This window comes from Mycteria americana, chromosome Z (assembly GCF_035582795.1).
Source record: "Mycteria americana isolate JAX WOST 10 ecotype Jacksonville Zoo and Gardens chromosome Z, USCA_MyAme_1.0, whole genome shotgun sequence".
Lineage (NCBI taxonomy): Eukaryota > Metazoa > Chordata > Aves > Ciconiiformes > Ciconiidae > Mycteria > Mycteria americana.
The window spans coordinates 4,173,097-4,195,886 of record NC_134396.1 but is presented as its reverse complement, the minus strand read 5'-3'; the positions used below and the strand labels follow the sequence as shown (position 1 = coordinate 4,195,886).

Below are 22,790 nucleotides of genomic sequence, written 5' to 3'. Positions count from 1 at the left end.
TCCAGTTGTGTATGGGAGATGGGGCAAGTCCCTGTGCTCCAGAGCGTCCCTCCCTCTGCCCTGCCCAGCAGATGTGAAAGCAGGGAAAGCTGTGTCTTGCTGCCTGTCCCTGCAGCAGCCAGGGCAGCGGAGCCTGGACACACGTGTCTACAGACATGCGGTCAGCACAGTGCTCAGAGAATGCAGGCAGAGAGGGAGAGCCTCCCTGCAAACTGCCTGCGCCCACGTTCTCCGTGCCAGGAAAGCTGTGTGCCAGCTCGCTGCCTGCATCTCCGTGCAGGCAGGGTGAGGGAGGAGAATGGACCATGGTGGGAGAAGCCTATATGCAAGGACTGAGAAAGAGTCTGGAGCGCTTCAGCATGAAGAAGCGAAACAGGGAGAGGCCATGTAAACCACAGCGTTGAAAGAGGAGCTGCCCAGGAGAGCTGCAACAGCACGGGGAGCCAGGACTCATGGAAGCCTGAGGCCATGCAACAGTGTGTGAGCTGGAAAGGGGCTCAGAGAAAAGCTTGGTTATGGTGTCTTCAGGGACGGGAGACTGGGGGAGTGTGAGCAAGCCAGCCTTGTGGATATGGCCCAAGGCAAGGAGCGCCTAGGGAATTCCCTCCCATACCCAAAGACCCTGCCTGACCTAGCCAGGGACAGGAATAAGTGCTCTCCATCCAGCTCCAGGAAGATCCTCTTACCCCCAGTTCTGTGTGCACTGTCCATGTCGAGGCGCTTCACATCCTAGAAGGCACTTAAAAAGTGTAGCTAGGAGCAGTGTAGCAGGAAAGGCTTGGAGAATACGGGAAATGAGCCACATCTGGCTGGTTCAGGAGCTTGTCAGATCTGGGAGGTCTTTTGGTGGGGTTCAACAGCAAGACTGTTGCAGCCAGGTCCGTTCAAGGTAATAAGTAGAGAGATTTCAAGGCAAAAGTGATGCATGAGGAGAGCACCCTGGGGTGGGCTTGGGCACGTGAGCCAGGGGTGTTTTCCTCAACATCCACCACGGGCTCTGGAGGGAGAGAGGAGTGAGGCAGACCTGAGAAGGTTTTGGGGATGTTTGTGGGAGCAGGGCTACGGGGCCTGAGGTAGCCAGCAAAAAGGCTGGACTGAGGCACCCAGGAGACCCCATCGAGCCTGGACCCACTGTCTGTGGGCAGATGGGTGAGGAGCAGCCCTGCGGCTGGTAGGATGCTCTCTTTCCAAAGAGGAACCTTCTTGCACCACATGTGATTTCCCTGTGTGGCTGTTTCATTTCTGTGTCTGCACGTCTCCTGTGCTGGGTTACACTGATACCTTTCCTGAGCAGCTCAGACTGAGTCCTGCCCGAGGACTTCGTGCCAGCATGGCCCTGCGAGGGCTGGCTCTGGCCTTTCTCCTGGTCCTTGCCCCTCTGCTGCTTGCACGGGGACAGAAGGACCCTGGCCCCAAGAATCAGGAGGGAGCCAAGGAAGCAGGTAAGAGTGGCTTGCGCCTGCCTCTCTTACAGAAAAGGTTTTGCTGCTCCTCTACCTGCATATTTGCTACGTGGCTTTACCCCGTTCAGCCCACAGCGGCTGTGTTGGGGAGGGCTGAAGCTGGCGTCTGCATTAGTCCTGAGGCACTCAGGCATCCGTTGAGTTGTGGGGTGAAGCTCTGTTTGGGGATGGAGGGCAGCAAGCCTCAGTGTGCTGGGAAAGCCTCCTCGAGCGCGGGAGCTGCCGTGTCCCTCCGGGGAGTGGGTAGTGTCCCCGGGAGCCGGAGGTGGCTGGTTCTTTTTGCACGGTGGACAGACGAAGATGGGGCAATCAGAGCAGCGGTGGCCTTCCTAGGGCAATCTGGGCAGCATCCATATCGCAGGGGAAGGCGGCGGTGGTGTTCAGCAAAGACGTGGGGAGCTGTGAGATGAATCCCCGTGTTAGCTGGGATGGCTGCTCTCTCCCGTAGTCCCCATGGTGGGGGAACTGTAGTTCAGTGGGATTGTTCTTTAACAGCATTGCTCTGTTCTTTCTCCATGCCAGGAGGGCTAGGGGCACCTCCTGGGTCTCTGCTGGCTTCTTCCTACAGAGACTGTGGGCTTTCCCATGGAGACTGTGTGCTGTGCCGTGGGGTTGCCAGGACCTGTCGAGGTCCCCATGGGGCACAGAAGGAGTGGCTGCTCTTTGCATGAGGGGCTAGGGGGCCTGAGGTGTGACTCATTCTCTCTGCAGGGAAGTGGGAGCAGAAGTGGCTTCCGAAGTCATCGGATGGGTCATGAGTCATGTTACCCATTGCTGGTGGCTGGAGGGATGCTGTCCTTCCAGCAGTGGGCAGCTCTCAGCTACCCAGGGCAGGATGGAGCCTGTGCCCCTCGACTCAGCAGCGGCTCCTGCCCCTTTCTCCCGTTCCCCACAGCCCATCCCTGAGAAGCCCTGTCGGTAGTCACGGCTCTCCCCTCCTCGGCCTGAGGAGTCCCAGCTGGAGGAGGCTGTGATGGGCAGAGGCATTGGCTCTGAGCGGCTGGGAGAGATTTCTTGGATCTGTGTCTGCACAAGAGGTGCGGGGCACCAAATTGAGGTTCTGACCGTTATCCTCTACTGTGCTGCTGGCGTCTGCAGCACTGAAGGAGGCCATTGGAGTCTGGATTATGGAAAGCCCAGCAGATTATGGTAGCCCAGCAGAGCTGCAGGCAAAGGCAGAGCTTGCCTCCACCTGCACCGAGAGGAAAGCCCTGGTGCCAAGCCAAGCCCCCGCAAGGGCTTTTGCTGCAGTCGGTGCTCTTCAAGTGTCATCAGAGAATCATGTCTGCCGTATAGACGTGTGCTTTTTTCACTTTCTCTTTGTGTTCTGTGTCCTTGCTGTTCAGGGATAGCCGTCAACGCCTGAATGTCCCACATGCATTTCCTAGGCCAGACCTGGACAACAAAGGCTCGCGTTACTTGCTGACAGTGCCTATGGCCCAGTTCTGCCAACCTTCCTCTCCCCACTGAGGTCTGCACGGGACAGGCTCGTGCTCCCATTGCTCCCGCCTGCTGCGTCCCCCCTTGTGCCTTGGCCTTGCCAGCTGTTTCCTCACTGGCTCTTCTTGTCGATTTCTACTCCCTTAGGACTTGAGTTCTACTCCCAGGTTACTGTGTCCTCTTGCGTTGCAGGTCATCGTCAGCCTCCTGACTGATCAGGGCTGTTACTTTCTTACTGCATCCCCCATCCTCCTTCTGTGTAAGGGTGTTTCTGCGTAGCCTTTCAGATTGCAGAGCATCTCGGGGACAGTCAGCCTTCAGGACCTGTTTCCTGACGAGTACCAATGGGAAAAAAAACATTCCTCCCACAGGCGGAAACCTGCTCTTTGAAGCGTGGTTCATTTTCCCTCAGCAGAGGGATTTCCTCCCCGCTGGCTGGTGTCGCTGGTCAAACGCTTGGTGCTGGGCAGGTAGCCCAGACCCTGCTGGGGTGGGAAGGATCCTGGATGTCACCCTGGGGCAGGAATGTGAGGGGGTGTGCGCTGCTTCAGGGGGGGTTTAATGACGGGAGGGGGGAAGGCGTGTGCCAGGGATGCCTAACGAGGCTTGGACTGAGTCAGGGGTTTCAGGTCTGTCAAGGCTTTTGGCTGTCGCAGTGAAGGGTGTGCTCTGAGGGTGCTGGGGGGATCCAGCTGCGGGGGAAGAAGTTTCCTATCTCGACAACACACGTGGTCTCAAAGGATGGGGGGGGTGGCCACTGTCCTTTGCGGAGGAGGACCAGGGTGCAGGGTTGAGATGATGGTGTGAAAACCTGCTACCAGGTAAGGGAAGGGTGGTGATGCCGCTGTTCCAGTGTAAGGGAGCGCGGCCCCGCGAGTGCTGGCTGGCAGGAAGGGGCAGTTGTAGAGATGCGTGTAGCTGAAGAGAGGTCTTTCATCCTAATTCAGGGGAGGCCACCTCCTACCCCGATGCTTCCTGATGGGCTCAGTTTGCACTGGGTGACCACGTCTGGGTGACATGTCTACCAGGGCAGGAGAGGGCAGGCTCATTTTGGGTGAAGTGCACAGAAAAGGCTGGGTGCATGGAGTGGGGCGTGAGCTTTGTGGCCAGTGCTGTGAACATAGATGTGGAGGTCTGAGGGCAGGCTGTTGGTGCTGGCAGCTGCCTCGTGAGGGCAAGTCGGGAGGGTGTGCAATGGCAGCAGAGGCCCAGTGGGTCTGGTGCGCTCCCACAGCCCCTGTGTTTGGGGAGAGAGCGCAGGAGAGAGCAGCGTGCGCCGGGCTGCTGGATCCCTCTGTCTGGGATCCCTCCGCAGCGCGCGGGTGGGCAGGAGGCCTGCAGGTAACCCTCGGGCGCTGCACCTGAGGGTGCAAGGAGGGTGAATGCACCTGCGGTCTGGGGCCCCATCCTGGGAGGTGCTCATCCCTGCCACCCCTCTGAAGTGAGGGGGACCGGCACTCCTCTGGACGGGGCCTCCTCGCCCCCGAGGACGCTGCCGCAGCCCAGCGATGCTCAGGGCTCTCCCTCGTGGCCTTGCACGCAGGAGGGTGTACAGCTCCCTCCGACCGGGACCCCAAGCTGCGCTTTACCCCGAACCAGAGCAGCTATGCCTTGAACGATCGGGTGCGGCTGAGCTGCGCTGGGGAGCGTGGCCATCGGTCCCCCAGATCAGGTGCCTTTCCGGCGGGACCCAGGCCCTGTGGGACGGGGCTGCCACCTGCAAGGACAAGCACAGCCCCGCATCGCCCTGACCGCGGCGTCCTGAGCTGGCGTCAGACCCTGCGTGACACGGTCGTGCTTCAGCCCCGCCTGGGTGACAGGCCAGGAACGGGGGACCTGGGTGCCTCGGCTTTCCCCCCTGTCCTGGCAGTGCCGGTGCCCCTTTTGTCCCAGCGCCGGGCCGTGGGCAGCTGCCGGGGTCTGTGCTCCTGGGGAGGGGTCCAAAGGCGGGAACGAGGGTCCCAGCACGGGGGGCTACTGTAAGCCCCGTGCTTTCAAACCGCGCCTGGGCGTATGGCCACGGTGGCGGGAGCGGAAGGACCCCTGTGTGAAGGCCGGGGAGGAGCCCAGTGCCTGGTCAGCCTGACCCAAAGGGAGCGTGGGTGGAGAAGCCGTCGCGTCTGTAGGGGTGGATGGGACTGCTCTTGGGGTGGGCCGCTGCCAGCCTTAGCCCTGCTCTAGGCTGCAAGGGAGGGATTTGGAGGTGAATGTGGTCACTGGAGCTGGACAGTGCCAGCGTCAGGGCAAGAGACCCCACGGCAGGCCCCGTGCCATCCTGCTTACGCCTGCTCCTTCTCCTCCGTGCAGAGACGTGCCAGCAGCCCCAGTGGGACTTGAGGCTCCGCTTTACCCCAAAGCAGAGGTTTTACGGGCTCAATGAAGAGCTGACACTGAGCTGCTTTATGGAGGACCCTCCTCCCCTTGCTGTGATCAGATGTGCAAAAGGGGCGTCTCCACATTGGAAGGATGCTTGGGAGGTGAAGGACATTGAGGGAACATGGCATGGGGTGGCAGAGAACCTGACCTGCACCACAGGTAAGTCGGGGAGCAGTAGGTCTCCCCTGCTACATGCGCTTCTCCCCAGGGAGGGACCCCGGCCATCCTGCCGTACCCGTGAGACAGCTTGGCCACAGCTCAGGGATGGGCCCCGGCTGGAGGCAGTCTCCAAGATGGGGAGAGACAGAAGCCTTCAGTGTGGGTCAGGCTTTCTCACTGTCCCTGCACCTCCTCCCAGTCTACTCCTGAGCTGCAGGCCGTGGGCAGTTTGCAGGAGGCCAGATCCTGCCCCTCCGTTCAGCTCTCTCCCAGTGTCCTGTATCACCACTTGCCCAGGCACACGCTCCTGTCCTGCACTTGGGGGCCCTGGGGTTTCCTCGTGGGGTGAATGCGGACACCACAGCCAGTCATAGCAAAGCCTCGGTCCCCCTCCTGCCAGAGCATCCCCCGTCCCCGAGAAGGACTCTCACGCTTTCTCCCTGACAGAAAAGTGCCCAAAGCCCCTGTGGCGTACAAGAGTCCTGTTTGCACCAAGCAAAAGCAGTTACGAAGAGAACGAAGAACTGACGCTGACCTGCCCTGGAGAACTCAAGCCAAGCTTCCCCCAGGTCAAATGTGCAAGGGAATTTCTACACGTGAGTTCTGGAAAGCCAGTCTATCGATATGCCTGGTGGGGCAGGAGCAGCACGGGTGCCTGGATGCGCATTGAGAGGGCCGTAGGGTGTATTGGTAAGTGAGGCGGCAGCAGCTCTCCCATGTCCCCTCTGTACCTTCACCCCGACAGCCGGTCGTGACGTTGCCCAGCTGAGCCGCAGGCACGCCACAGTCCCTCCTTGGTGCTGTGTTGCCCGTGCAAACTGTTGAAGAGGACAGCCCAGGCAGGGGACAAGAGACAAGGTAGTGCCGACTGGACAAGCCGGCCACTCCTGCAGTGTTTCCTGAGCAGCACAGAAGGAGAGCCCAGCCCAGCAAGCCTTGCTGAGGGGTCATGGCATGGCAGATGGACGTGTCACCTTCCCTCTCCCTTCAGGGGCTGTAGGGATTGCTGGGGATTGCTGTTACCACCCCTGCTGCTCCTCCTCAACACCTCCCGCCCCAGCTAACACCCGCTTTCACTTCTGCCAGAAACGTGCCAAAGGCCCCGGTGGGACTCAAGACTCCGGCTGGCACCAGACCAGGAGAGTTACAAGAAGAACGAAGAAGTGACGCTGAGCTGCCCTGAGGGTTTCCAGCCATCCTTCACCCATGTCAAATGTGAGGGGAAAGACCAGCCCACCAGTCACGGGCAACCTGTATACACAGACACGTGGTGGGGAAAGGACAGCAGAGGTGTCTGGACCCGCATTCCATCCAGCGTGGAGTGCATTGGTAAGGGAGGCATCAGGAGCTCTCCTGGCTGCCCCGCTCTGCCCTTCCCTAGCAGGGGAAGGCAGGCTGTGTGTGCACGGGAGGTTTTGGGCTCTCTGCCTGCCTGGGGAAACGGTAGGTGCTGCTGAAGGCCCTGTCGAGGCAGCCCCTGAGCCTGCCCTGTGCTTGCCGCGGGGCTCCAGGGGAGCCGTGGTGGGGAGGGGGGTGTTGCCAGCCTCAGTCCCTGAGGGTCCTGGCAGGAAGGGGCTGTGGGATCCGGGCAGGGGCCGTGGCCAGAGCTGCCCGTGCCAGGCCAGGGCAGTGCGCTGGGCGTGCAGGGCTCTGCACTGTGATCCACAGGTGGGTGGGAGGTTCCTGGTGGAGGTGTGTGGGTGTCTGGGTCTCCCTGAGGGCTCCTGGCAACAGCATGTGCATGCGGGAGAGAAGCTCAAGCGCTGGGCATGGCACAGCTATATGTAGTGGAGCTTGTGGTCTGCATGGCATCATGGTTTTGGCAGGAGGATTGCAGGGCTCTGACTTCCAGCCCATGCAGACCGTGCTGGTCTCCCCTCCTGGTCTCTGCTGTATGCCACCACTGGAGGAGCTGGGTTTTGGGCTCAGGCTTTATTGCCTTTTCAGGGGGCGTCGTGGTTGTCTGTGAGGGAGGCCAGGGCCAGCTTATGTTGGTGTGGGAAGCCCCATACAATGTGCTGAAAGCCAGGAACGAGCTGTCGTCTGGCGCTGCCCGACTCACCGTGACCCCTCAGGCTGGGCCACAGCGAGAGGGCTCGGGGCTGGTTCTCTGCAGGGAGCTGTGAGCACGGGAGTGTGGGGACATGGGTGGTAGGGGAAAGGGATGCTTCCCCTGTGGATCCTTGCGCTCCATGTATGGACCAAGCTTTCAGGGCATCCTGTACAATCCCCTTGTAGCCCGTTGCCAGCCCTTAATGCGCACGTTGCCAGGCTCAACTGAGGGGGCTGTGAGGCCCCAGAGCCAGATGCTGAGCTTTCCATCCCTAGGCAGCTTTGAGCATTGCATGGTGCCTCCAGTGCATGGTGCCTCCGGTCCCTGGAGCTCCAGCTCCTCCTGGCCTTTCTTGGGAGGCCTGGGGGAAGCAGCGCAGGGCCCTTCTTGCCCTCATCCCCTTGCCAGGGATGTGGTGTGGGAGGGCTGTTCCGTGTGGTGTCCCGCAGCTCCATCCCTTGCCCTGCTGTGCCAGGGAAGGGGATTCTCCGCTCCATCCCCTGTCATGCCCTGCGCAGCCACCCTCTGCCCTGCTAACGCCTTCCCATCTTGTTGGTGCAGAGAAATGTCAGAAGCCCCAGTGGGACCCCAGGTTTATCTTTGATCCAGACCGGGTGTTCTATGACTTCAGTGAAGAGGTGATGATGAAGTGCCCTGAAGGGTACTGGTCTTCTGCTATGGAGATCAAATGCATGAAGCTGAACCCAAGGGAAGGCTCCACGATTCCTCGCAGCGGCTGGATTGTGAGGAACGGCACAGGCCACTGGCACCCTATGGAGGGGAACGTGATCTGTGTGGGTAAGTGAGCGAAGCAGCTGCTCTCCCAGTGCTCTCAGTCTGTTCTCCCCAGGCAGGGAGAGCAGAGCTGCATGTGTCCCACGGCGTTAGTGCCCTGTGTTCGGGGTGGTCAGGGCATGGTGTGGGCATTCACTTCAGAGAAAACTGCTGCTGATGCATCCCAGCTTTGTGACCGCGCTGTTGGCAGCTGGGGCACCCTGCACAGCGCCGAGGGGGAAAAGTCCTCACTGTCCGCAGGGCCCCAGGCAGCGTGCCCAGACCAGCCAGATGGGTCTGCCTGGAGAAGAGCATGATAGCGCAGGAGCAGGAGGGCAGGGCCCTGGTCTGGCTGCTGGATTTGTTGGCTAAGTCATTGCTGGTATGCAAGGGGCCAGTCACCAGATCAGTTGCTAGCCCCAGGGTTGGCAGCTACAGAGAAGGCACAAGTACTTGCTCTTACCCTCCTGCAGTCACTGCAGCACCCAGAGTACCCCTGGGAATGGTCCAGGGCCAGCGGAAGGTGCAGGCAGTGCCTGAGTGTAGTCTGGGAGAAGGCAGGATGGCCTCGTCCACACTGTGCTGGGGACAGGCTAGTGAGGGAATGGTAGGGATGATGGAGGTTGGCTGCAAGTCTGGGAGGGGAAGGGAAGAGAGTGACTCTCTTGCAATGCTTCCTTCACAGATGTCCTCCAGGTTGTCCCTGGGACCTTGGAGATTTCCAGCACCAGCATCAAACTGAACTGGACCTGCAGGCTCCCCGACGCCTGCCAACACATTTGGGCCAGGTGCCGGCTGGAAGCACATTCCTCCCTTCCCTGTGAGGCTGAAGAGGTGAAGGGAGAGGAGATGCTACATGGCTGGAGGGGAACATTTACCTGTCCCCCTCTGCAGCCCTTCACTCTCTACAGTGTCACCATCTCCCTACTGCCTGGCACGATCCTGTATACACGGCTTCTCAGGACAAAGGAAGCAGGTATGTTTACATGAAATATAAAGGGCCCATTGCCCGGCAGCTCAGCCCCTGCAGTGATGGTCGTGGGACTGGGGCTGTTTGGAGCCTGTGGGGCTCTGGGGAGGGGGCTGTGCAGGGCCCTGGAGCACAGCACATCCTCTCCTCACTCTCCCCTTCCTCACCAGACCATTGCTGCTGCTGCTGCACATGCAGCCTTTGTCGGGGACAAACCCTGCTTGGGAGGTCCCTTTGCAGCCTGTCCCCTGGGCCAGGAGCTGCCTGCACCCTGCTGTGGGCTCAGCCCCTCCTTGCTGGCCCCATGCATCACCCCGTCCTCCTGTGCTTCCAGTGCCGGACAAACCGGAGAAGCTGTGGCTGGATCCCAACACAGGGTCCCTCCAGTGGAAGCCGCTGCCCTCCTGCAAAGGGGAGATCATCGGATACCAGGTACCAGGGGACCATGGACTCCCCGTGGTCCCCCTCACCATGCCAGGCACCTTCCTGCCTGGAGCTCTGTGCAGGCAGCCCTGGGAGAGGTGTGAGCCCTCCTCAGCCAGGGCCCACCAGCTCTACACTGCTGGTGCTTCTGGTGGGGTCAACTCCCCTCCTGTCCCCAGCCAGCAGCAGCAGCCCCTCTCCGCAGAGCTGCCCAGGGCAGGAGCGGGAGGTCAGTGCTGCTCCCCACCAGCTCCCTGTCCTTCCTCTAGGTGAACATCACGGCCAGGAGAGTGCACGATGGCAAATTCCTTGAATTCAAGCAGGTGTTGGTGAACCAGTCTGTCACTCGGTACACGCCACCTCCTCAGGCACCTGGAAGGAAATACACAGTGACAGTGCAGGGCCTCACGGCAGCTGGTGCTGGGGCTGTGTCATTGCTGGAATTTCAAAGCTACGTCTCAGGTAATGGTTGTTCTGCCCTGGGTCTGGCTGCGGTGGTCTCCCTGGGAGCAAGCGCTTGAGCCTGGAGCAGCTTCCAGAGCTGTGTGCGCACCCACCCTGTCCCCTCCAAGAGAAAGGCAGGAAGCGTGGTCACCCTGAGAGCCCGACTCAGCAGTGGGCCATGGGGCTGGATGAGTCCTGCTTCGAGGGGGGGCATCGCCTCCCCAGAGCAGCTGCATCGCTTCAGCCCCTGTTTGTGCATGCAAGAGCAGAGCTGTTCCCTCTGCTCTTCCACTAAAGAACATGATACCCAACCCTGCATTCGGGTGCCCGGGGGACTCAAGGTCAGACAGCCCTAGGGCTGCTGAGCTTAGGTCTGTGTGTCATCTTGCTGTGTGCAGCCTGGCTGAGCGGGCTTCCTGACCTTCCTGTTGTGTATGGGAGATGGGGCAAGTCCCTGTGCTCCAGAGCCTCCCTCCCTCTGCCCTGCCCAGCAGATGTGAAGGCATGCAAAGACTGTGCCTCGCTGCCTGTCCCTGCAGCAGCCAGGGCAGCAGAGCTTGGACGCGCATGTCTACACACAGGCGCACACCCAATGCCAAGGTCGGGGCCATTGCTGGCGCATGGTCCAGGCCATGGCAGCCACTCCTGGCTGTGTGTTAGTTGCAGGGCAGCCTCTGGGCTCATGGCCTGGGTCGGCGGTCATGGTGGTGGTTGTGCTGTCGCTGCTGGTCCCCCTGTCTGCAGGGATGCTGTGGTTCGTGCTGTCCAGGTGAGTAAGTGAGAGACGTGGAGTTGCTGCTCTGCCTCAGGCCATGCTGTGCTGTGGGGTGGCTGGGGATGGAGACGAGCACCCTTCTCCAGGTGCCGAGGGTGCAGCTGGCTGGTCCCATGGTGGCTGAGCTGTAGGTCTCCCAGCTGGGGCTCATCAGCATCTTCCTCAGGGCTGGGGCAGGGACCGTGTGTGCTAAGAGACCCCTTCCCTTGTTGCTGTCGCTGCCACCGCTGCTGTCCCTCTGGGGTGCTTGTGTGCAGAGCTCTCCACGCCTCTGCCGCTGCATTCAGCAGGGCCCTGGGCTACATCAGCCTCTGCCCCGACTCAGGACTGCCCTTTGCCTTCCCAGGAAGAGGAAGGCCTCGCTCAGCAAAGCTGAGGAGGATCATTACACAGGTAGGGTCCCCATCACAGAGACAGCTGCAGGGCTGGGGTTGGAGCTGGGAGGGGAGCAGGTCTGTTGCAGGAGGGCCTGTTGCCACCCTGGGGTGGTGGCAGGCAGCCCAGCTGGCTCTGGCTGACCTGCCAGAGCATCGTGTCCCACCCCTGCTCTCCCCAGCTGAGAGCCTCCTCCTGCTGCTTCTTCCAGCAGCTCCCGGCTGGGGTCCTCCCGTGGTGCCCGTGAGCGTTGGGAGCTGCCCCTCGTGCTCACCCTGTCCCAGGGAGGCAGGGACTGTGCCCAGCCCTGCTGCCCTGCCGGTGTGTGTCCCAGGGTGCCCTGCAGCCCCCAGTGCTGCTGCCTGCCTGGGTCTGCCCCGCTGCTTCTCCTGCAGCCCCTGGGTCCCTCAGGCTGTTTCTGTCGTGTCGTCCCCCCAGAGCTCCAGCCCTATGAGAACTTGGATAATTACTGCATGATCAAGGAGGCTCCTCTGGCAGAAGGTGCAGGTAGGACACACACCAGGGAGAGGGTGGAGAGGGATCCTTCCTTCATGTACCTCACCTTCAACCCAGCCCTGCGGTGCTGCAGACGGTCAGGATGGCTTTGCCTGCTGAGCCCCATTGGCAGCCACGCCTGACTCCTGGGCACTGGCAGGCACCTCCAGGGGCCTGTGGCTGGGCACAGCTGGGATGAAGGCGTCGGGCTGTGCCAGGCCCTGCCCCGAGCTCCAGCCTGGCTCAGACACTCATGTGTGCAGGCAGCTGTGGTGGGGTGAGCTCCCCACGCTGCCGAGGGCACGCCACAGCCTCTGCCCTGGGTGCCCTTGGTCTCCGCAGGTAAAGGTGACCTGGCTCGAGAGCTGTTGCCCCAGCCTCTGCCTGTCCTGGAGGCCTCAAGGAGACAGAGCAGTGAGGGAGAGGAGAAGATGGGGTGGAGGTCCAAGGCTGAGTGCTGATGGCAATTCCCATTGCCCCTTCTTGAGGCTTGGTCCTTCACCACTGGAAGCAGGACCTCATATAGCTTGTGCTGGGTTATTGCTCACCCTCAGATTTCCTCCCTCATCAAGCTCCAGCATCCTCTGTCACAAAGCAGGAGCAGCCCAAGGCGTGAGACGACCTGCTTGTGCCAGCAAGGTCGTGTCCTGGTGGTCCTCCAGTGCTCTGGCAAAGCCATCTCCCCTGCATCCTGGTGTCTGCAACTGTCCTCTAAGGCCGAAGCAGCTTGCTGGGTCCCAACCCCTCCTTCCCCACTCTGTATCCCCGTATCCATCCAGACCCCAGCCTCTGCTTGAATTTGGCCCAACCACGCTGCCCTTGCAGCCCTGCTTCTGTGTCCGAACAGCCAATAAATTGTTCTGGTTTGCAGGGGCTGCCTGACCCGTGACAGCTCCCACCTTGTCGTGGTTCCTCCCTGTTCTGCGTGTGAAAGCCCTGTCCCTCTGAATCTTCATGGAGGAGCTTGGACCAGGCTTTTCCAGCCCCCGGCAGCCCTGAGGAAGCCCACCTGAGAAGCTGCGTACTCCCAGCGCAATGCTTCGGGTTCCTACTTTCCCTCCTCCCCATCCTCCGAGTAGCACAGTCTCAACTAGAGCTAGCTGGACCTCCGTGCTGCTCTGTGGCCCGCTCTGTGGGTGCTGGTGCTCGTCTCCCATTTTGTGACGTGCAGTCAGCCCTGGCCCTCTTGGCAAATCCCCATCCTGCAGCCTTTGGGATCTGCTCGATATCAGCTGCTGCTGTGCAGCCTCCAGCAGCCACTGCCTCTCCCGCGCTGTGGGGTGCCGCTGCCTGGTGCGGCCTGGAGGTTGAAAGGCAGCCTGAAGGCTCTCCTTGGCGAGGAGCACACTGCTGGGAGATGGGGCAACTGACCACCCTCTTCTCCAGCTCTGTGGTTAGAATCTGTGAATGATTTGGGTTGGAAGGGATCTTTCAAGATCATCTAGTCCAGCCCTCCTGTAATGGGCAGGAACCCCTTTCACTAGATCAGGTTGCTCAAAACCCCATCCAACCTGGATTTGAACACAGGGATGGGGCATCCACAACTTGTCTCAGCAATCTCTTCCAGTGCTTCACCACCTTCATCGTAAAAATTTTTTCCTTATGTCAAATCTAAATCTACCCTCCTTCTGTTTACAACCATTGCCCCTTGTCCTGTGACTAAAGGCCTTAGTAAAAAGTCATCTTCTGTTTATCTTTTAAGCCCCCTTTAAGTATTGAAAGGCCACCATAAGGTCTCGCCGCAGCCTTCTCTTCTCCAGGCTGAACAATCCCAACTCTCTCAGCCTTTCCTCATAGGAGAGGTGTTCCACCCCTCGGATCATTTTTGTGGTCCTCCTCTGGACCCAGTCTGACAGGTACACGTTCTTTGTGAATGGGGGACCCCAGAGCTGGACGCAGTACTCCAGGTGGGGTCTCACCAGAGCAGAGTAGAGGAGCAGAATCACCTCCCTCGACCTGCCGGCCACGCTTATTTTGATGCAGCCGAGGATACAGTTGGCTTTCTGGGCTGCAAGTGCACATTGCTGGGTCATGTTTTCATCCACCAGTACCTCCAAGTCCTTCTCCACAGGGTTGCTCTCAATCCCTTCGTCCCCCAGTTTGTATTGATATTGGGGATAGCCCTGACCCAGGCATGGGACCTTGCGCTTGGCCTTGTTGAACTTTGTGAGGTTCACGTAGGCACACTTCTCGAGCCTGTCAAGGTCCCTCTGAATGGCATCCCTTCCCTCGAGTGAATCAGCTGCACTGCTCAGCTTGGTGTCATCTGCAGACTTCCTGAGGATGCACTCAATCCCACTGTCTATGCCATTGATGAAGATATTAAATGGCATTGGTCCCAGTACGGACCCTTGAGGGACACCACTCATTACTGGTTTCCACTTGGACATTGAGCCATTGACTGTAACTCTTTGGACATGGCCATCCAGTCAATTCATTATCCATCCATAATACCCATACCTCTCCAACTTACCAGGTAGCCTGAGATGACCTGCTTGTGCCAGTAAAGACATGTTTTGGCAGTCCTCCAGTACTCTGGATGAGCTGTCTGACCATCATTGTGCTACCTGCAACTGGCCCTGAGACCAAAGCATCTCCTTCCCATGGGCTCTCGTTGGTGTGACCTGCATGCCTCAGTGGAGCTGCTCTCGATGGGAATTGGCGAGGGGAAGAGGGAGCTTAACACTGTGTGGCTGCTGCTGGTTGAGAAAGGGGAATGTGCAGGGTTGGGATATAGGGAAATGGAGGGTTGGTCTGTGCTCCTGCCACCTCCCGGGGTGCCCCGCTCCCCGGTCCCTATCCCCATGTCCAGTCAGAGCTTGGGCTGTCAGCCTCGTGACTCTGCCTGCTCTGCCTGGACAACCAAGAAAGGCTCATGGTTCGGAGGGGGCTGCCCGCCCCCTGCCAGCTCCTGCCGCGTCCCCTCATTGTCCTTGTGGGTCACGTTCCCTGTGGGGTGCTGCACCTTGTTGAGGGGTGGCCATGAGCAGGGCTGCTGTGGCCTGGAGCTGTGGCTGACAGCCTCCCCAGGCCTTCAGGGCTGTGCTGGGCAGCTCTGATGTGTGTTTGGGTGGGGTGTGTGTTGGGAACCAGTGAGTGGCGGTGCTTGCCCCATACGTGCTGGGCAGGAGCGTGTCCTGTGCCTGTGCCGCAGGCTAAGCTGAGGGACGAGCATGGTCTTCGCTCCTCTGCAGCTCCCGTGTCTGATCACTCAGCCTTCTGGGATCTGAGACATCTCAGGGGGGAGGTTCTGGAGGAAGAGAAAATCAGGAGCTGCTGAGGAGCAAGGGGGATGGTTTAGTAGCCCTGAGGGTTTCCTCAGGCACTCAGCTGGCACTGGAGGGCAGGGTGGTCTGCACACCTGGGGACAGAGGAGGGTGTTGGAGGCCGAGGGGGAGGAGGAGGAGGAGGCAGCTGGGGATGGAGGAGCAGGGAAGGATGAGAGAGGGTGTGGGTTGAGTGTGTCTTTCAGAAAGGCCAAGGACTGTTTCAGGCCTTGAGGTACTCCTCACAGTTCACGTCCCCATTCCTATCCCTGCTTCTTGGCAGCTCTTTATGTGCTTTCTCAAAGGTCCTCGATCTCCTGTGATAATTGAGGGGAAGTACAGTGACTCATCACAACTCTAAACCCCATGCAGTGGCATTGGGAAGCGCACGGATATTGCCTCAGAAATAGGAGCAGTGCTTCTTGAGTGCACTCTGGTAACTAGGAGGGTTTTGGGGGGAAACTCTGGGATCCTGGTGACATGGGTTCTGTTGAGTACCAGAGCCTGGATGCATCTGGGGAAAAAAGGCAGCAAAAGGCAGCAGCACTGACACTGATGGGGGATTCCCTCCACAAAGGGGAAGCTTCCTGTATCTCAAAAGATTTCTCCACGTGTCTGTTTCCTTCCTGTGGTTGCAAGTCTTGCAGTCAGCCGGGCTCAGAGGCAGCGAGTGGGGCAGACTTTTCAGTCCTGCCCAGGGACTTCATGCTAACATGGCCCTGCAGTTGCTGGGTCTGAGCTTTCTCCTGGTTCTTGTATCTCTGCTGGCAGCACAGGGCCAGGAAGAACCTGATCCCAAGGTCCAAGGAGTGCCCTGGGAAACAGGTAAGAAGCGGTTCCTCCTCTCCCCTCCAGAGAAGGTTTTGCTGCTCCTCCCCCTGCAAGTCTGATATGCAACTTTACTGCATGCAGCCCTGGGCTGGAGCCCAGGCAGATCCCTGAGGGCTGTGTCAGCTGGGGCATCTGCTGTCTCTGGGAGACCCCAGGGGCAAGAGCTACGGTGTGGGAGCACTGGGGGTGCTGTGGGAAGGACGGGACTGGGCTGGACGGTCGGGGATGGGTCATGCCCTGCACCAAGCCAGATTGCTAATGGTTCCCCGGAGGCTGCAGGCATGAATTCAAGCATCGTGAATCAAGGGAAGGGTCTTCAGGGAGCAGGGCTACCACTTTCTGTGCACACCCTGTCCCTAGGTGTGCCCAAGGGACACTGTGCTTGCTGAGAGCAGAGCAAAAGTGAACTTGCTGCCGCTTTGCCAGCCGGATGGGCCTGGGCGTGGGGAGCGGCCGGGTGCCTGTGTGTGGGGTGGGCCGTGGCTGTGTGCCAGTGGGACACAGCTGCTGGCTGCGGTGCTCAGCTGGGCATCTCTTGCCTCCTGTAATCAGGGTCGTTTGAGAGCAAAGCCTGACTCTAAGTGGCTTGTTCACCAGCATGTCTGTGCTTCCTCATGGCTGTTCAGAAGGTGGTCCGAACCTTGTGACATCCCTTCTCTGCCCCTTTGGGAGAAGAAAGTTTGTATTTTAAGCACTTTGAGGCCTCCCAGAGCCCCTTGCAGAGACTGGAACAGGGAAGTGCTCCTTCCCGGGTGCCAGCGTCCCTGCCTGCAGGAATCATTGACACAAAGCCTTCCCCTCGCAGAACTCGGCAAAATGCTGGGACAGGCTGTGCCTGCTCAGCCCAGAGGATGGTGACCGTGGTGAGGAGGGGATGTGGAGGAGGGAACAGGGCTTGTGGCAGGGAAAAGGGGCAGGGGCTGTGGTAAAGCCGGGGATGTGAACGGAGGAGGCATTGCTCCTCCCCATGTCCCATTGCCGGGTGGCGTGGGGAAGAAGAGTAGCCGAGGGACTGACTGAGCCAGCACAGGGACCCCAGAAGTGTAACAAGAGCATCTGTGATCCCCGTGGGAGGGATGAGCTGGGGAGACATGCACCCCAGCAGGGCTGGTGGTGCCGTGGCCCGTCAAGGGCAGCCTGAGCTGGAGTGGGTGACATGTTTGAATGAGTGGCTGAAGGGGGTCTCCTAGTGCAGGGGGGATTGTCTTGGGAAACTCCCTGCTGTGGGCTGTGGAGGAGGAAATATAGTGTCCCCTGGATACAAAGGTGGATGGGGGAGGTTCAAGGATGAGTGATTCTACATGCTTCGGGTACACAAGGAGAGCCCCCTCCCAACAAGCCTTGCCGAGGGGTCACATCGTGGCAGATGGACATGTCACCTTCCCTCTCCCTTCAGGGGCGGGACGGACTGCTGGGGATTTCTCTCCTACCACCCATCCCTGCCCCACCTCAACACCTCCCGCCCCAGCTAACACCCGCTTTCACCTCTGCCAGAAACGTGCCAAAGGCCCCGGTGGGACTCAAGACTCCGGCTGGCACCAGACCAGGAGAGTTACAAGAAGAACGAAGAAGTGACGCTGAGCTGCCCTGAGGGTTTCCACCCATCCTTCACACACGTCAAATGTGAGGGGAAAGGCCAGCCCATGAGTCACAGGCAGCCTGTATACACAGACACGTGGTGGGGAAAGGACAGCAGAGGTGTCTGGACCCGCATTCCGTCCAGCGTGGAGTGCATCGGTAAGGGAGGCATCAGGAGCTCTCCTGGCTGCCCCGCTCTGCCCTTCCCTAGCAGGGGAAGGCAGGCTGTGTGTGCACGGGAGGTTTTGGGCTCTCTGCCTGCCTGGGGAAACGGTAGGTGCTGCTGAAGGCCCTGTCGAGGCAGCCCCTGAGCCTGCCCTGAGCCCAGCCTGCAGTTCACCAGTGGGTGGGAGGTTCTTGCTGAAGGTGTGGGTGAAAGGGTCTCCCTGAGAACTTCTGGCAACAGCATGTGCACAAAGGAGAGAAGCATGGGAGAGCTATGTGTGGTGGAGTTTATGGTCTGCATGGCATCACAGCTGGGGCAGGGGGATCAGAGGGCTCCGCTGCCTGTGTCCTCTCAGACCGTGCAGCTGTGATTATCCCAGCTTGCTCCCCGTAGGCTGGTCCCCTCCAGGCTCTGTGTCATGGTGGGTACAGGCTTGGCACCCTCTTCTCACAGCCTGGGGTACTGAGGTCTCCTCCAAGCGAGAACAGAGCAATAGTGCGCTGATTTGGGAACCTGGTGAGAAGTCCCTGAAGTTTTGAAAACAATAGTCCTCTGCTGCTGCCCAGCTCACTGAGTGCCCTGAGACCTGGGCCACAGCAAAAGGGCTTGGGGCTGGTTACCTGCAGGCAGCTGTGGGCATGGGTAGTGTGGGGAGGTCTGTGGGAGGGGAAGGGGATGCTTATTCTGTGACCCCCCCCAGGGACAGTTTCATGTGTGGCCCAAGCTTTCAGGGCATCCTGCCTGGTCCCCTTGGCTGCTTTGCGGACTTCATGTGGCAGGTTCCTGAGGCATGGCTTCTTAGATGCCGCCACCAGGGTCAAATGCTGGTCCATCAGTCACTGTGCAAACTCTGTGCATAGTATGAGCCCCTCGTGGGTGCCTCAGTCCTTCGAGATCCTGCTCCTCCTCCTGGCCTTTCCTGGGAGCCCTGGGGGAAGCAACGCAGGGCCCTTTTTCCCCTCATCCCCTTCCTGGGGATGTGGTGTAGGAGGGCTACTGTGTATGGTGTCCTAGAGCTCCGTCTCTCACTATACTGCCAGGGAAAATGAACCTTTCTCCTGGGGTCTGTGCAGAGCAGGAAAGGGCTAGGGCTTTCTAAGAGCTGCATCTGTTGGACTGTAGAGATGCTGGGACCCACAGACACCTCAGTTTTGACTCGGTGGGGAAAATTGCCTTGAGCAATAGTAGTCCACACATTCGCCCACATTCATTCCTGTCCAGGCTCCTTGTGCTCCTCTACCAGAGAGCTGGAGTGACCAGTTTCAGCCCCCTGCTTTCCCTCCCACACAGCTGGGTGGGGAGCAGGGCGCTCTGACCGCAGCACCATTGCAAGGCTGGGAGGGGAAGGGAAGGAAGTGAATCTCTTGCAATGCTTCCTTCACAGATGTCCTCCAGGTTGTCCCTGGGACCTTGGAGATTTCCAGCACCAGCATCAAACTGAACTGGACCTGCAGGTTCCCCGATGCCTGCCAGCGCATGCAGGCCACGTGCCGTCTGGCAGAGCCATCCTCCCCTCCCTGTGAGGCTGAAGAGGTGAAGGGAGAGGAGATCCTACACGGGCAGGAGGGAACATTTACCTGTCCCCCTCTGCAGCCCTTCACTGACTACAGTGTCACCATCTCCCTGCCCCCCAGCACGATCCTTTTCACATGGTTGGTCAGGACAGAGGAAACAGGTATGTGCGCATGAGTATGAGAGAGAAGGGACAGCCCTGGACTGCATGAGAGGTAGGGGAGGTGGATAAATATCCCCTTTGCCCAGCAGCTCAGCCTGATCATCCACTCCCTGCAGTGATGGTCGTGGGACTGGGGCTGTTTGGAGCCTGTGGGGCTCTGGGGAGGGGGCTGTGCAGGGCCCTGGAGCACAGCACATCCTCTCCTCACTCTCCCCTTCCTCACCAGACCATTGCTGCTGCTGCTGCACATGCAGCCTTTGTCGGGGACAAACCCTGCTTGGGAGGTCCCTTTGCAGCCTGTCCCCTGGGCCAGGAGCTGCCTGCACCCTGCTGTGGGCTCAGCCCCTCCTTGCTGGCCCCATGCATCACCCCGTCCTCCTGTGCTTCCAGTGCCGGACAAACTGGAGAAGCTGTGGCTGGATCCCAACACAGGGTCCCTCCAGTGGAAGCCGCTGCCCTCCTGCAAAGGGGAGATCATCGGATACCAGGTACCAGGGGACCATGGACTCCCCGTGGTCCCCCTCACCATGCCAGGCACCTCCCTGCCTGGAGCTCTGTGCAGGCAGCCTGGGGGAGAGTGGGGAAGGGAAAGCCTTGGTGACCCGCAGTTCTCAGGCAGTCCAGGTGAATATCTGCCTGTGATGAGCACAAGCATTTTCCGTCTCACCCTTGACGTTTCTCGTGCTGTGGAGTTGCCTGGGAGGTGGTGGGTGTTCCCTCCCCTCTGGACTTCCTCCCTGGGTCTGCTCAGCCTGGGGTTTGGCACTTTGCGGCTTGGTGTGCAGCACTTCGTGATGTGCCTGCTGAGGTGGCCTCCCAGGGTTTCCTGTGCTTCTTGCATGCTTGTTTCTGGTTCCTGCCACAGGGAAGCATGTGATTTGAGTAGTCCTCTGAAAACTGCTCTTCTTCTGGGAGAGTTTTACTGTTTGAATTTTCCTCAGTGTGTGGCTAGAAGCACCTCCTCTGTCTGTGGGTTTGGGGCTCTTCCCACAGTGCAGCCCTGCTTTCTAGCGCTGAGGGGGGTTGAGATGCTTACCAGTGTGCCCTATGCCCTCTTTGAGGACAGACCTCTCCATGGGGTGACAGGGACCCAGACATGCTGGTTCTTCATGCCCCTGTTAGCTCTTTCGTGGAGAAACCGGCAAACAGGGGCCCTGATGGCATTGCTTGTGGGCCTGTTCCAGCTGGTTCCCTGCTTCCCGACACCTCTGTTTGTGAAAAGAACCCTTTTTTCTGGTTTCAGTTAGCTCCTTTTTTGCATATGCCCAGGATGCCATTTCCATAAACACCCTGACAGCAATGAGGACGGCACAGGATCAGAGGAGAAATTCAGCTGATGCATTGGCAAATGGGGAGCCTCCATCTGTATCTCTTGTGGGAACTCTGTCTTCCCCTTTTCATGTCGGCAAAGCCTTCAGAATCCAACCTCACACAGGAGGAAAGAGAAGTTCAGGGCTCCTCTTGAGGGGGATGTCACCACAGTGCTTGCGGTGTTGCAATACCATACCGGTGACCTGGCCTCGGGCTCATTACACGTATACACACCTCTTCAAAGGAATGGCCTCCCTCTTGCCCTCAGCTCTGCACAGAGGCTTGGTCCTTTGCTCACAGAGGCAGCCGCTCTGACGTCTTGAGTGCTGGCTCCATATTCCTCCTCTCCTCCTCTTGTCCACTTTGAGGTCCGGAGAAGGGGAGGCTTGCAGGGGTGCTTTGCTCTGTCTCGTGCTGCGGGCAGGCTCCCAGAGGACAGGTGGGAGCTGCTGCCCTCCAGCTCTGTCTCCTGTCCCCAGCTGAACATCACGGCCAGGAGGGCGCGGGACGGCGGCTTTCTGGAGGTGGAGCGGCTGCGGCTGAGCAGCTCTGTCACTGAGCACCTGCTGCCTGAGCACAGCCCCGGCAACAGCTACGTGGTGACGATACAGGGACTCACGGCCGCCGGAGCCGGGGCTGCATCGCTGTGGGAGTTTCACGCCAACAGCTCGGGTAAGGCTCACCGTGTCCCGGTCCCTCCGGGGTGGCCACGGTGTGCACCCCAGCCGAAGCAGCTCTCTGACCCCAGCCCGGTGGCCTCCTGGCCAGTGTGGGGGACCCAGGGCACAGAGGGGCTGTGCTCTGCAGCCTGCATTGCCCGGGGCTGCCCTGCTCCCCACACAGCCCCTGCCGTGCTGCCCGCTGATGCTCATCCCCCGGGTCTTCCCCTCCAGACACCCCGCACCCTCTCAACATCAGCTGCCGCAGCATCCGTGACATCTCCCCATCCCAAGGGACGGCCGTGCTTCCCCTCCGTCCCATCGCCCGTCCCCCCGAGCTGGCGAGGTGAGCGCAGCCCCGGCAGCTCTGCTCTCCGCAGCCCACAGATGGGTTTCCCCACCGGCGGTGCTTCCCGCAGCTGCCTCCGTCCCACTCTCCCTGTGCCCGTCTCCCCCGGCCCTCTCACCGCCCTGCCTTGCAGGGAGCACCAGCTCATCGTGGCCGCGACACACAACAGCACGGCGGTGGAAGGCGCCTGCTCGGGGGACCCGCAGCCCTTCAACGCCAGCTGGCAGCCCGGTGCCTACGTGGCCGCTGTGCTCAACCTCACCGCCCCCACAGACTTTGTGCTGGGCGACGGGACCCACGGGCAGGGTTACTACAACGCTGCCCTCCGGCCGGGATCGGACTACACAGCCCTTCTCCGCCTCGTCCGCCGCTCGCAGCAGGTACCCGTCACGGGGGTTCCTGCTCCCCGGGGACGCTGCCAAGCGGGGCTGGGCCCCTCGGCAGGATCTGGGCTGGCTGCTGACAGTGAGCAGCAGTGCTGCACGGGCTCCATTCCCGGCCCCTGCGCCGAAAGCCTCGGCAGGACCAGTGTTCCCGGGGTCCTCGGCCACAGCTGGGGCATTTGGTGGCTGTGGGTGGGAGGCCTTTGCCCCCAGGGTGGGCAGTGGGGCAGGAGTGGCCTGAGCTCTCCCTCCCGTCTCCTCCAACAGGCAGACAAGATCAGCTGCGTGTGCTACAGCTTCTCTCTTGGTAAGTGGGCTCCTCGCTCCCTGTGCCTGAGCCTCTCTCCCACATCCTCCCTTTTCCCAGCCTGGCCACTTCCTGTGGAGAAGAGCTGGCCGAGCACAGGTGCTGCGGGGTCTCATGGCGGGCAGAGGAAACCTTTCGTTTCCCATACACGGGGTGACCCTCCATCCCAGATGAAACCTAAGCCAAGACACACATCCATACATTTGCACACACCCTTTGCCATCACTGGGGCCATTGCCAGCACGTGGCCCTGGCTGTGGCATGCACTCCTGGCTGTGTGTTAGTTGCAGGGCAGCCTCCAGGCCCGTGGCATGGGACTGTGATTGGGATGGTTGTCCTGTTGGTGCTCCTCCTCCTGTCTGCAGGGATCCTGTGGTTCGTGCTTTCTAGGTGAGTAGGAAGGGGACAGGTTCAGCGGGGCCATGGGCAATGCCAGTGTCTTACTCAGGACTCCCCTTTGCCTTTCCAGGAAAAGGAAGTCGTCTTTGTCCAGCAAAGCTAAGGAGGATAATTAAAAA

At 59.9% G+C, this 22,790-nt stretch overlaps 2 protein-coding genes across 2 annotated transcripts; both read left to right on the top strand.

The window, feature by feature from the left end:
• The first annotated feature begins 1,330 nt into the window (after window positions 1-1,330).
• Window positions 1,331-10,397, top strand: LOC142402773 (uncharacterized). The gene is made up of 6 exons (XM_075488599.1): window positions 1,331-1,442; window positions 6,525-6,767; window positions 8,951-9,241; window positions 9,570-9,667; window positions 9,928-10,120; window positions 10,231-10,397. Exons 1-6 carry the CDS (start codon window positions 1,331-1,333, stop codon window positions 10,395-10,397), a joined length of 1,104 nt encoding a protein of 367 aa, XP_075344714.1.
• Window positions 10,398-15,685: 5,288 nt separating this feature from the next.
• Window positions 15,686-22,740, top strand: LOC142421769 (uncharacterized). Its single transcript, XM_075526821.1, has 9 exons — window positions 15,686-15,838; window positions 17,339-17,581; window positions 18,973-19,263; window positions 19,654-19,751; window positions 21,054-21,246; window positions 21,468-21,579; window positions 21,716-21,962; window positions 22,233-22,272; window positions 22,557-22,740. Exons 1-9 carry the CDS (start codon window positions 15,727-15,729, stop codon window positions 22,664-22,666), a joined length of 1,446 nt encoding a protein of 481 aa, XP_075382936.1. The 5' UTR covers window positions 15,686-15,726; the 3' UTR covers window positions 22,667-22,740.
• Window positions 22,741-22,790: the final 50 nt, after the last annotated feature.